The 14,664-nt window shown below is 32.9% G+C and overlaps 1 protein-coding gene across 7 annotated transcripts in view; it reads right to left on the bottom strand.

Moving 5' to 3' along the window:
• Positions 1-14,664, bottom strand: part of LOC125072829 (multiple C2 and transmembrane domain-containing protein) — a 63,967-nt gene that overhangs the window by 16,893 nt on the left and 32,410 nt on the right. For 3 of the 7 annotated variants that reach the window (XM_047683539.1, XM_047683534.1, XM_047683540.1), the window contains exon 2: positions 776-1,257. The exons of 3 other annotated variants lie outside the window; for them this stretch is intronic. In XM_047683539.1, coding sequence (XP_047539495.1) covers positions 776-1,218 — 443 coding nt within the window. In that variant the 5' untranslated portion in view covers positions 1,219-1,257. Of the gene's footprint in view, positions 1-775; positions 1,279-14,664 lie in introns of all 7 variants that reach the window. One more of the 7 variants, XM_047683538.1, reaches the window with a different exon arrangement.

The following is a 14,664-nucleotide window of genomic DNA, read 5'->3' as shown; positions in this document are numbered from 1 at the left end:
AGTGATAGCAATTAAAGACTAAACTAAAAGTCACTAATAAAAATGCATAATGGTTGAACACTGTTATCATAATATCAATAAATACTTAATAGCTTGTAGGGTGTTTATTTTATTAACAACAGCTTAGCTTGAAAGGCTGTTTAGGATATACTTTATATATTTTAAACAGTTTTCATGGTAAATAACAGTCTCTATATGTCCCAATGTTGGGCTAAGTCCTACACTCTACAATGTTCTTGAGGAGATGATTTAGTTGACCACGCTCCTCCATCAACATGCATTGGTACACCCACATGTGACAGAATTTCATCAATAGCAGCCTTTGAACCCGTTTCTTTTATTTGACCCGAATTTATTGTCTATTTTAAATACTATAATGTATAGTAAAATACTAAATACAATTCGTAAACACGCTGTATAACGGCGAACGAAATTCATCGCTAATGGTAATTTTGTGTAACTCTAATGTAGGAGTATCATATCATGTATCAGGTGATATAACACACGAATTCATTTTGGTAATTATAACCTAAATATTTCACAAATAAAAAATGTCCTTTCTTCTTACAAATTATAATTGCGTAATAAATATAATGACGTGGGTAAAATTAAAAAGAAACATATTAAACTAAACTAAACAATAAAAGGTCGAGTGTTATATTCAAAAATTCTTACTTTGAAGTATTTAGCTTCAATTCTATTGAAATGGAGTATTTATATGGACTTTTGAACGCTTTCATATCAATACCAATATAGATAAAATGCATAAACATACCTTTCATCGCTTGAAGAGAGGCAGGAAAAACACGAATCACTCGAACTATAGAAATTGGAATCATTGTCCGCTGCAAGATTCGATGTCGACACACACCTTCGATAAAGGACACCATTTTTTTCAATCGTCAAGAAATCCTTGCATATTTGTTTCGGATCCACATTTAAATTAGGTTCGTCGACTATTAAAGATGGTATACTAGAATTTTTTCGCTCAATTTCGCTCGATTCGATCGACGATATTTCATCCGTGTCTTTGTCCAAAGAACTTTCATCCAAGTAGCTTCTTTCATCCGACAAATGGGACACGAACCGTGACAACTTCGATCTCTCTATTCTTGTTTGTACTTGATCTTGAAAATCTTCTACGCGATCGTGAATTTTAGCGTGCAGTTTAACCAGACGATTTTTAAGTCTGTCCAATTTGTTATCTTTATCCGACATATTAATTTCACTTGGCACTACGTTTTGAATTATTTTTTCCTGTATTAAGGGACCAGAATTCTTTAACCAGTGTAAATAATCAGTGATAAATTCGAAACTAGAACGGAGAACTCGATCGCGAAATAATTATACTATTTAAAAGATTGCACTAAAACAGCGTATCAATCTAAGTTGATTTTTCGTTTCGAGAATTAAGTGTCGAATTTGTTTCTCGCGGAATAGCTATGATGATACTGACGAATTCGACGTTACATACCGATGTTTTCAAGGAAATAAACAGTTAAGAATGAAACCTGCCGTATCTCAAGATTTTTCGAACTATAAATAAGTTTCACACGAAATGATTTATTTTAGGGCATATTCACACGGAAAGTTCGTATTACAGGATTGTTTTAGAGGCATCGGGCAGTATGTTTACTGGACCCGGGACAGTGTCCCGCTTAATAATGTCCCTACATATATACACGCTATCGCGGAATAAAAAGGTATCCGATAAAAGGACTACTGTATATTTTGTCAGATCTGAATTTTTTATGGGTTCTGGAATACTGTCATTTTTGTGTACTCGTTTGTACAAACGAAGAAGGCTTAAAGATAATCAAACCTTACATGTACATATTCACTTTAATTTTCCTTTTTCGACAGTCGAAAGGTTATAATAAATAATAAAGGTTATTCAAGATCTCGACCAATTATATTGGGTCGATTTAATGTCAAATTTGTTTCTTTTGCTTTTAAAACTGTTGTGCAATAGAATACATGAGCCATCTCTAAATAAAAACGTATCTGATTAAACGATACGCTGTGTGAATGTAGCTTTACACTATTTCTAGGTACAACCATTGTTTTAAAATTTACTTTTAACATCTGTTTTTGTACTTCATAAGATTGTTAATATCATATATCATTCCTGATGTAATAGTTTTGCGTACGATATGATTAGAGGATTCTTTAAGTGATCTTGAATTGACGATTGTTTTGATGATAGATCAAAGGTCATTGTAACGTAATTATGACGTAGAACTACTGATAACTACATAAATAATTAATTAGCGGGAATGTCACGTAGACTTTGAACATTTATATTATTTTCTATATGTTGAAAGTCATTCAATACTAATACTAGTCGATATTAGTATACTATTTTGTGATTTTTGTACATAGAAAATTAAGTAGATAAGAATTTACAAGAGCAGAATTTTAATAATAATAATTATTATTCAAATTTAGTAGTTTGCGTTTGAAACTTAGCCCGCATGTGGGGGGAGAGTCAGGAACTCGGATTTGCAAGTGTACCTGACTGTTGCTATTCCAGACTATAATCTATCTTTGAGCCAAATTTCATCGATTACATATAAAATTAGGGTTCGAGACTCCAGGATGTTTTTAGAAATAATTACGGTGCAATACACTTACAAAAATATTAAACTGGGGAATAATAATATTTACTGAGAATTATCAGCCATTTTTAAATAACGTTTCAGCTCTTAAACTATTTTGGGTTATTCGAGGAAGTCGAAAATTAAAGATAATTAAAATTAGAGTTTTAGAGGTTATTAGAGGCTTTTGTTCTCATTAGAAAGATAAACACGCCATAATATACAAAATGGTCACCATTGGCAATGTAAGAACAACTAATCAACCCTTACAGCACTATTGCTAATCTTGAGATCTAAGACATTTTTATGGTATAGGTTGGCGGACGAGCATATGGACCACCTGATGATGGTGACCACCACCCATATACAATGGCGCTGTAAGAAATATAAACCATTTCTTACGTCGCCAATGCGCCACCAACCTTGGGAACTAAGATATTATGTCCCTTGTGCCTGTAGTTACACTGGCTCACTAACCCTTCAAACTAGAACACAACAATACTGAGAAATGTTGTTTGGCGGTAGAATATCTGATGAGTGGGTGTTACCTATCCAAACGGGCTTGCTCAAAGCCTTACCACCAAATGAACGAAACGTTTTGCCTGTAGTTACACTGACTCACTCACTGTTAAAATTTAGTATTGGTGGTAGAATATTTTATAAATAAGTTAATAAGAATATGTAGTGAATAATTTACCTACATAATGTCAAAGATTTTTATGAGTTAAATACATAACCCTTAAATTCGCCGTAGATGGAAAAGCGTGAACAAAAGTTTCAACTCTTTAAAATTTTCATTTAAAGGTTAGAAGGCAAAATCATTTATGAATAAAGTTTTCAAAGTCACAAAGCGACCGTATTTCGCTGGAATATAATAGAACTATGAATAGGAACATGATTGACACTGAAGGCTTCTATAGCTTTCAGTGTCAAGCTCGTCATTTGGAAACCATTCTCGGGAGAAGAAAGAGATAACGATTTCGTTTAGTTAAAAATTTAAAGAACTTGACTGCGGTTTTAGGAAAAATGATCTTTCTTTTAAAACAAGAGCCTATTTCACAAGGACGTGACATTCACACTTCCTACGTCTAAATTAACAGTGGTTGAACAACTAATATCATAGTATTGTATAAAAAAAATCTCCGAAACGCCTTGCATTTTCGCTTATGAGTTTTATGTCAATAAACGAGTTTAGTAGTCAATCTAGTCGTCAGACATAACAAAAAAATATATAAAAAAAATACGTGACGTTTGGCGAGTGTAGCTGTCACGCACACCATGATAATAAAGTTTGCCTGTTTGTTTTATTTATTTTGTATTGCGACATTTTATATAGAAAAATCTAAGCTTACAAACATGAGCAGGTCTCATGTTTGCTATTATCGCCGAAAAATCTGTGAATTGGGTATTATCCTAATTAATCCGCGTTATATGGCTAGGATCAAGTAAATCGTGTTGCGGAATGTACCCACCCACACAAATACATAATATACCATGGTCACTGTAAAAATGTCATTAGAACAATTCTTATCTCTTAAATCTTAAAAAAATATTTTTTGTGGTCGGGATGTGTGGATACATTTGTAAGGAGTTAGTTATTTTTGAATTGATGTTGACTATTAAAAATAGATATGATATTATGTAGCAGAGAGACTGTACAATGTCATTAGAATAATTGTTTTCATATTAAACTAAAAAAGAAAAAGTGGTTTGCGGGTTGGATTTATTGTATTTGAATTTGTAAAAGGTAATATCTACAATTTTCGTTTTATTAATATGTGACATTATCATATATGTCAGTTTCATTTCCACGTAAAGAAATAATTAAGCATTTCTTAATTTGAATAAACTTATTTATGTTGCATTAATTATTATACCGTTGAATAAAATACATACGAATATTACAGAATCAGTAGATCAGAACACACGTTAAGGAATCACCTTTACAAATTGGAATTAGCTAATTATAACTTTCCGTGAACGTGGCATTTGACCTTAAAATTTCGGAGAGAAATTTCTAGAATCAATCGTACATAATTTCCTACATTATTTCCAATCGTTCTCCAGCAATTAGCAAATCTTAATAGAGCTAATATACAGCGAATTATTGTTTTGAAAGCAACAGAGTGTGCATAGTTTATTAAATTATCAGGAACGTGGTATTTGATACGCATAGTAATTCAATTGCTTGATAATTATAGAATCTTTAAAGGTAAAGGTTACCGAATTTAAATGCTATGGCATAGTTGCTTGTCATATTGTTTATGTCAGTGATAATATGTTAGTATTAAAACGACTTCACTGACTTAGGGGCTAGCTTGCAACTAGATAATGTCCACTCTGTTAAAACCCTACCAACATAAAATCTGTACTGTAGACCAATGGTATTAAGTTTAGAAATAAGGAGCGTTGGCAATCCCTCGCATCGGAGAACACGTAAAGCTGTTGATCCTGCACCTGAACTTCCTTTAGGTGTCTCAGATGGCTCATCGGATTATAAGTGTAAGGGATTAGAGAGTGTATTTGTGTTTACACACGTGGACACTATAAATAAATTCTGCGTAACTCATTACATCATCAATATTGTACTCGTGGTCCTCTCGCGAAACTTCACGTTTATACAAAAGATTTTTTTAGATATTTCGAAACCTATGATTGAACCCATGATTATTTTGATTTCATTTCATTGTTAACTGCAAGTAACTCTTCTTACATTTGGCGCCCAAATTATGAAACCTTATTTAAATGAAATTTTTAAAGTCAAATAGTATACGTTTACTTTTATTTTGTTAACGTTTTTCCATATTTTTTTTTCTTATATTTACGTAGTACTTCTCTCTAACCAGCTCGTTATTTGTTAAATTGTAACAATTTAGGAATACGCAATCAATAATTATCTTTAAATTTCTGCACATCTATGGCTGGAGCTCTTCAAAATGAGACCGTAACCCATTTTTTACGTGCAGCTATCGTGCCATAATCACTTTTAACTGGTTGTGTTCAACAATTGTTTATAAGTATGGACATATGTTTAAGCATAAATATACCTATGTGTTATAACGGTAAAGTACACGTCCGCGTAGCGTGCAGTATAAATGGTGTAAATTACTGTAGTTATTTGTTAATAGCAGGAAGTCCTTGGAATAATCCTAGTGTCAGATTCAGCGAGACAACGACGGAGGATGATGACGCATATCTTAATTTATGGTACGACGATTAATATTATGTTCATTTGGACAAAATTTAGGTGTTATATTGTATCATTTGCCAAAGTTTAACATTTCTGTTAAAATGATAATACACTCAAAACAGGTAATACAATAACAATTATGTAATATTTATTTACATAAAAAATATTAACATTAAGTCCTTAAATATGAATTAAAAATTGTTACTGTATAAATCTTGATCGCGTGGAAAGGTGGCAAAAATACTAGCAGCATTTTCCCGTTGAATCGCAATTTCGATCCTCTGGGCAAAAAACGAACCAGTGCTCATGTCATCAGTGGAGGCAATAAAACGAGGTGTTATACTTTTAATTAAGCTTTTTGCACTACGACTCGAAGGCCCAATTGTTTTAACAGCAAATGGGCCAAAAACATAATTTGGAATAAGACAAATATTTGGATATTTGTAATTTAATTTTACATCCAGTGTTGAGCTTTTCCATTGAAAATACTCAGCCAGCACCAACCGAGCACGAATACAGTAAATTGTACTCGAAGCACCATTACATATTTCAACATAAAGTGTACTAATCCAATCATTATCTGCTTGGGTTTAACCCATTGCATTGGACAGTATAAGCAGCTTGCTTTAACTTACGTCCAGCTTTCCTGTATCTTTGTCTAGTTGCGCTCCATTTGAAGGGTGCTTGAGACGCTTAATGGATGGATTCTTTAGATATTTTTTTAAGAACAAATCCCTTAGTCGCCTCACACAACACCAGAATTATCTTATATTACAAATTTAAAGTGGTGGCAGACGTTGTGCAAGCCCGTCTGGGTATGTACCAACCACTCATCAGGTATTCTGCTGCCAAACCAAAATACTTAGTATTATTTTGTGCGGGTTTAAAGAGTGAGTGAGCCTGTGTAACTACAGGCACAAGGGAAATAACATCTTAGGTTGATAGGCGATGTAAGGAACGGAATGATTAATATTTTCTTTAGCGCGTCCGTATTACTATCAAAATAATGTACTATTAATAAAAAAAAAAAGATAATACAATTTACATTTACATAATTTAATTAAATAATTTCTTTATCTTGTTGCTTCCAATCCGATATGAATATTCATTTTAATTTCCGTATTCAATAAAATTTTGCAAAACAATATTGTAATGAGGTATTCGTACATGACCAAACATTTATCTTCTCGATATTTATAGGGGTTATATTTTAACCAGAAATGCAGGATGTGAGAATACATTTTAAAATTTAATCCGTTATAGTGGTTTGTGACTTCTTTGAGCTATAAACTAGATACATTACATAAAGTAGGTATTTGAATTTATTTTAAATAATTTATTAATTTTTATTTTATAAGTAGGCAGACTGCAATTGGGCCATGTGATGGTAAGTGGTCACCACAGATAGACACTGTAAGACATCATCTTTTAGATCGCTACCACCGCCACTGCCGCTGTCCTTTGTACCAATATTTTTTTATGATTTTAGGCGGACGAGCGATTGGGTCACCTGATGGTAAGTGATCACCACCGCCCGTAGACAATGGCGTTGTAAGATATATTAACCATTCCTTACATCAACAATGGGCCACCAACCTTGGGAACTAAGATTCCTTTTGCCTGTAGTTATATTGGCACTCACCCTTTAAGCCAGAACACAACCAATAATTATTACAGTTTGACATTAGAATGTGTGATGAGTAGGTGGTGCCCAGGTCTGTTTTTTTTATGTAATATGTAAAAAATAAAAAGATTGATATTAACATTTTGAATAAACAAAAGGTACCTATGCAAGCCTTTTATTGCCATTGTACATTTGCTGCGCTAGTAAAAAAAGTCGTTGTTCGATTTTCCGCTAAATAACAACCAATAGTGCAAATCCCCGTTACATGGGGTACCGGGGGTAGGACCTATCCAAACGGGCTTGCAAAGTAACCATCTGAGTTTATTTCGCTGTACTTTATGAAGTGTGTCATTTTTATGGCTCAGTTTCCATCACAAGACACTAATTATTGTAAAAAACAGCATTGTAAATCTGTTTATTTGAAAAGAGCAACTATGCGAGTTTCTTGCCGTTTCTTCTCGCTGGACGCTGCTTTCCGAAACGGTGGTAGTATTTTAATATTGACGATTCAAAAACGCTTCGTTGTGAAGTTTACTTGAATAAACTTGATTTGATTTGATTTATTCCGAGCTGGTAGTAGATTGACGATCAATAAGCAAGTGTATTGTTTTTATATTTATATGCTCAAACGGAAAATTGATTGACCATTACGCATTAGATATAGATCTACCTCGTAAATAATACAGATAATGCAATAATAAATTAATATTAGTGTAATAGAATCGAAAATAAAAAATTGACAACTGTTTCTGCGTTTATGGTAATAACTATTGCAAGTAGAATTAATTATATTTTTATTTTGGCAAAGAGTCTTTATATAAAGTTAGAAACAAGTCCATGGGGATTAAACTAATATACACGTTGGTAGAAGGTAATAGAGTTGGATTAATTAAGTTGAAACTTTTATGTAATGAAAATAGTACTAATAACGCTTTGTATAATGTTGTCGGTGCATAAAACCATAATTGATGACCAGGGGTCGCATTAGTTGCCCTGACGTGTTGAGCAAATGACGCCACATTTCCGTGAGCAACGCTAGATCACTTTTATACTACCGTTAATCTTTATGTCTAATTAAAATACATAGGTAAAAATTACGTATAAACTTTGGTACTTAAACAAATGTCCATATTACAGGTTTCTAATATACATAATAAAGATAGTTGCCAACAATAGCTCGATATTTCACATTCGAATTTGGAATATAGAAGTTTATAAATTCTAGTGAATCAGAAAGGAATTAAAGTTGTCCGACGGATTATGCTTGTGAGGGACAATAATATTTCTGCGCAGTTGGCTGTTCCCCCTAGAGAAACCGCCACAGTGGGAATCAGTCAGAATCAACATTATTTTTTCATTTGTTGTAATGAGATATTTGGTACACCAAAATTTTGGTAATTATAATGATAATTAGGTTGATTTATTAAATTGTAATAGTAGTCGCTTGTAAATGTCCCAGCGCTGGGGAAACTGCTCCTTTCATTTTAAGAGTATAAGTTGAAGTTTAATACTTAACGCTGCCCCACTACGAATTTGATACATGTGGTAGAACGTTATCTGTCACCTTTAAATTCCTTCCTACTTTTAGCTGAAAGAAATCAGTTATCAAAAGTACACGAAAATTCAGTAGCGTTTGTCGAATTTCAACCCGAGACCTATTAAGACCTACGTCTTTTATCAACTGGCTCATATAGGCCCTCTTGTTAAAGGAATAAATATTTATAAAGGAAGATTTTATCAAAATGCTATATTATGAAACTTACTTTATGGTTGCTACTTTAGATATTTTACCGCCGAAGTTATTTATTGTTTGGTTCCGGTAATAAGGCTGAGTTATACGGTTTATCTACTAACCAACAAAAGAGTCGGTATATAAAGGATTTTTTATTCAAAATGCGCATTCACGAATAATAATTATTTTTTATAATTATAAATATTATTTATAAATTATAGATTAGGAATATTTAAAAAAAATCTTTCTTGGAAATTCTTAATAAGTAAATAATTTTCAAGTAAATTTGAGCAATACTTTCGGTATCGGACGAGTCATTGGTATTTCGCTTTTATATATTGAGGATATATAGATTAATTGTGTTACCTTTATGTTAATTTATATCACAGTAATACGACGACGAAATATTCACTGTATTTTCCGAAACTAAATTTTGATTGATTACATAAGCTAATTTGATATAAGCCAATCAGTATTTCGGGAATAAGATTTAATTTAGTTCAGCGGCCGATCTATTGGCTACCTATAATTATAGTCAACATCCATAATAAAGCTTATCCACACTTGGTGAAACGCAGCGCGGTAGAATTTTTACTATCAATCACTGCACACATTATTGGCAACATTGCACACATTACAATAAAATCTGAATTAAATGAACTAATCGATTTGTCCTCGAGAACATTAGAAGCGCAATAAATAAGCTAAAGCGAGTATACATGAACAGTACAGGCGCTACGATGCTCTTTTCAATGGTAGGGCTTTGAGCAACCTTCTCTGGGTAGTACCTACTATCCATTCATCGTTTATTCTACCGCAAAGCAGCACTTCTTAGTATTTCCTGTAATGATTGAGCAAGTGTAATTTCGGTTATAACTTATTTGTTCCCAAGTTTGGTGGCTCATTGGTGTGTAGTTAATATAAAAGCATAAAATATATTTTGGGTGGTCATCACCTTCCATAGCATATAGACTACGAAATAAAGAAGGTGCATTTCACCCTATAAAACGTCACCGGTTGGAAAGCGAGTACTGAGACTCGAACCAAATATTGCAAGTTTACTTAGCGGCTTAAAATACGCAACATCTAGGTAAGACCCTTAGTTTAGGGCCTTGGAAAAGACATAACCGTGTATTACACTACTTACGCCGTCAAACACCAAAGCCTCGTTGAGCCGTAATGAATGGCCCCACTTAATTAAACTGAATTACAAGATGATTAACTTCAGGATCTAAAGTAATAACAATCATGACAATAAAAGCATTTTACGTACTGCAATTTCGCTCGGTATTTGATCTAGTTAAACCTTTACAATGGACCGCTCCTCTACTTGGTCACGCTGGTATGTTAGCCCCATTAGTTCTTGCAGGCCGAAGCCATGCGTAACAACTATTGAATCAATTGAACGCATGATGACAATTGAAGTCTGTTTCAATCAATGTTGAGGTTAAATTAGAATGTCCTTCAAATCAACTAAACATTGACTATCAATATATTTAAATCTGATGATAAAATATGTATGTAGGTATACAGAGTACATATACTAACTACTTTTTTAAAATTTTTGTCTGTCAGTCTGATTGTTCCGGCTAATCTCTGGAACGGATGGACCGATTTGGACGGGACTTTCACTGGCAGATAGCTTATGTAATAAGGAGTAGCTTAGGCTACAATAATAACTATTTTGTTAGATTCAAACGCGCACGAAGTTGCGGGATCAGCTAGTAAATAAAAGAATGATTGTTCTTTCATAAAAAATCATACGTGGTAGACCCTGATAGCAAGTAAATGGAAAAAGCGTGGAGTTAGTATTCGTTTGTTTTCATACATAAATAAAAATCATTTATTTGTATCGATTTAATATGTCTTTGCAATTTAATTAGTGGAAAACTTTTCTTTGTTACATGACAAGTCAAAAGTGTTTACACGAGTTCTTGAATAAAGTATTTTCAACAATTCATCCAAAAGACGACGATGATGATGAACTTTTTTTTGTATGATTATATACTTTTTTACTACTTACGAAATATTCTTAAAATTTACTAACGTCTACTTTAACTATTATTTTATTAAAATAAACTGTTGTCGCACAATACAGACACAAATAATTGATAACATATCATTATAGTATTATGTTATGACGAGTGCAAGGTCTGCATCTTATTCGATTTCGAAACCGCATCGACTTCCCGAAGGGGATTAGAATAAGTCGTAAAAAGGGCTTAGGTACGGAATTAATGTTCCTTCTAATTCTCAATGCTTTCGGAGAAGAGCGCTAAAACGACGCGCTTATTATGAAACGAAAGGTAGTTTTAACTGGGTTGCTGAAATCCTTATCTCCTCATAGGGAGGTGGTGTTTCACCCTGCACGTAAAGGTTATTAGCTTGTTTCAACTTGTACCCAAAACATTTAATAATAATATTTTGAACCTATGACATATTCTCATTGGAAGAAATAAATGATACACATTTTTCTTCATTATTAAAAGATTTTTGTTTAGGAAACTGAATACCAATGTTCGGCTTTTTATCACAGGTGTATGGTATCTCAATACTGTTAGTATTAAATAGTACCGACAATAATCTATTTATAAATAAAAGCGAAATACCACTAGCACAGATTAATCACGAAATCTAAGAAACTATAACACCTACAAAATTGAATTTGTCAGGTAGGTTCCTTATAGAGTGTACACATCCGCTAAGAATGTGTGAATGGATTTTACGAAACTCCAACTCTAAGGGGATAAAACGGGTGTTTCATAAATTTCGCTCGGATCAAGCCGCAGGTGTAGATAGTCTCTTATAAGAGAGTGCCAGATAGATAAAAGGAACGCAGACATTTGACTTGGTGGTTTTAGTGCCTGCGCATCTGGCTAGAGCCGATATGGCCCAGTGGTTAGAACGCGTGCATCTTAACCTATATTATCTTATATCGGGTTCAAGTCCAAGCAGGCACCACTGAATTTTCATGTGCTTAATTTGTGTTTATAATTCATCTCGTGCTCGGCGGTGAAGGAAAACATCGTGAGGAAACCTGCATGCGTCTAATTTCAACGAAATTCTGCCACATGTGTTCCTCCAACCCGCATTGGAGCAGCGTGGTGGAATATGCTCCAAACCTTCTCCTCAAAGGGAGAGGAGGCCTTTATCCCAGCAGTGGGATATTTACGGGCTGCTAATACTAGCTAGGTATTCATCATAAATTCAACTGCCAAAGAGTAATTACTTAGTATTATTTTGTTCCGGTTTGAAGGGTGAGTGTGCCTGTTACTATAAACATAGAGGACATAATATTTTAGTTCTCAAGGCGAGTGTCGTATTGGTAATGTAAGGAATGGTTAATATTTCTCTCGGCGCCAATGTCTATAAACAGTAATGACCATTTATCAACAAGTAGCTCATTTTCAAATAAACCTACCCACCTTTTTTTATAAAAAAAATATTACGAAGCCAATATAAGAAGTAATACATTATTTTGAGAGGACTTTAAATACGTTTATAATATGAACATTTTCTTTTAAATGGGTTCCCGCAAGATTACTCATCGTAAATTTTATAAAATGTTTCATTCGATAGAATTCCGTTTTCGCACAAAATTGCAGTTAACTGGATTACAAAGGCAAATGTGGTGAAATGACGTCAGACCATTACACGGCTACAAATAATTTAATCCTAGTTTGGACTGGACTTGCATGAGTAATATAATTCCAAGCTAAACAAAATCTTATGGAGTCATACAGGTAGTCAGTTGGGTCAATTCTCGATTCTAAGGGTTTACTTTGACCTTATGAGCTTAAAAAAAAATCATCAATTTAATTTTTGTATTACGGTTTCTAAAACCTTTTATTTAATTGCTACCTGTAGGTATATATGAACTACTGCCGGAAAACGGAATTAAAGCTTGAAATTAATAAATGTGGAGCTCAATAACATAACCCGCTGGATGGGGTTCGACTTCAAAAGTATTTATTTCCACGGAACAAATTCAGATTTAATTTGAATTGGGTTGAACAAATCTGGAACAAATTGCCTGACCTACCTAAATTCGCTTACGATGCGGGGTCCCACTGAATTTAGGGATACAGATTATAAAAGACAAATTATGAATTGGATTAAATTAAATCAAATATCGTTACTTCAGAATTTCCTCGTGTTCAATAAGATTTAGCTCTGAATGCTAGCTTTGAGCAATCACTCTTAAGCGGTCGCTGGAGTGGGAAATTGTGAAAACGGAGTACCGAAATGTAACGAAATTTATTACGGTGTACTGTCTACATAATACATGTACTATATACAATCTATTTTTAAATGATTGTATTTAAAATTGTCGACGAAAGACGAAACTTTGAATCAAATACATTAAGGTAAGGTAAGGTAATAAAACATTTATAATATAATATCACAAGTACATTAGCTTATAAAATACATGAGAAAGATTTAAAATCATAATTGTTTATAATAAAAAAAAATAGTAAGTATTATAAACACTCAATGATTTGCTATAATTTTTATAACAAGCTTTTAACTAACTAGCAGTGTTTGTTCGTTAAGGTTAAATCTTATAAGGTGAATTAGAAACATGAAGTTGGTTAACGTGTTGGTTCAATTCCGACGACAATTAATTTGTACGTCAAATGACTTAATTCAACAACCTAGATTGGATCTTGACAAAGAAATTCCCTAACAGTCAACAGTCAACTATTAAATTATTATATAAAACGAACGTTTAAAGTTTAGAATTGTGTATTAAATCAATGCGTGAATTGTGTAAAATAAACATACTTTTTTTTTTAAATTAAACTGCCTATGATATATTAGCAGCAACTAAAACTCTTTCGTTTTATTCAATCTAATAATTGACAGTTTTCGCGCCAAAAACAGAAGTTTAGAAACTGTTTTACATCCATTATAATTCGATACCATTTCAAATGAATTCATCGCTCATTGAAAACAAAGAACATCCATTAAAGTAATCGTCAATATTTGCAACGAAACGTTTAAATATCGAATTACTGCTTTTCTTTTTAAGAACAAAGTTTAACAAACTCCTTTAAAAGTTTTTGCCTTAAAATAAAGCAATCTGTGATTTTAGCTTTTTTTTAAGTCATCTTTTGAATTTACATTGAATATATATTTACATTGAATAAATTAACTAAGATAAAAATACCATTATCAGAAATAATAATAGACCTTCGAAGTAACAGGTCCGAACTTCTCGTGACGCTAGAGATGACGCTTTGAGTTAGCAATTCTAAGAATTAACATTGCTAGCGTCCTTCGAACAATAAAAATGTATTGGACGGAGCTTACTTTTATATAAATATATACATATACCACCAAATTTGCAGATTTATATCTGTTCAGTTTAATTTGTAGTATATTTTTCATTCTATATTTAAGTCTTCCAGAATTGGAATGGCTATTGATTTTGACTAAATTTCTTTATATGTATGTCTTTTATGTTGTTGTATTTATCTGTATATTTGGTAGGTACACTTGCTTGTTTATTATGGATGTG

Source organism: Vanessa atalanta, chromosome 22, assembly GCF_905147765.1.
Source record: "Vanessa atalanta chromosome 22, ilVanAtal1.2, whole genome shotgun sequence".
Taxonomy (NCBI): Eukaryota; Metazoa; Arthropoda; class Insecta; order Lepidoptera; family Nymphalidae; genus Vanessa; species Vanessa atalanta.
Note: the sequence above shows the minus strand (reverse complement) of the source record. Positions and strands in the feature narration are given on the sequence as shown.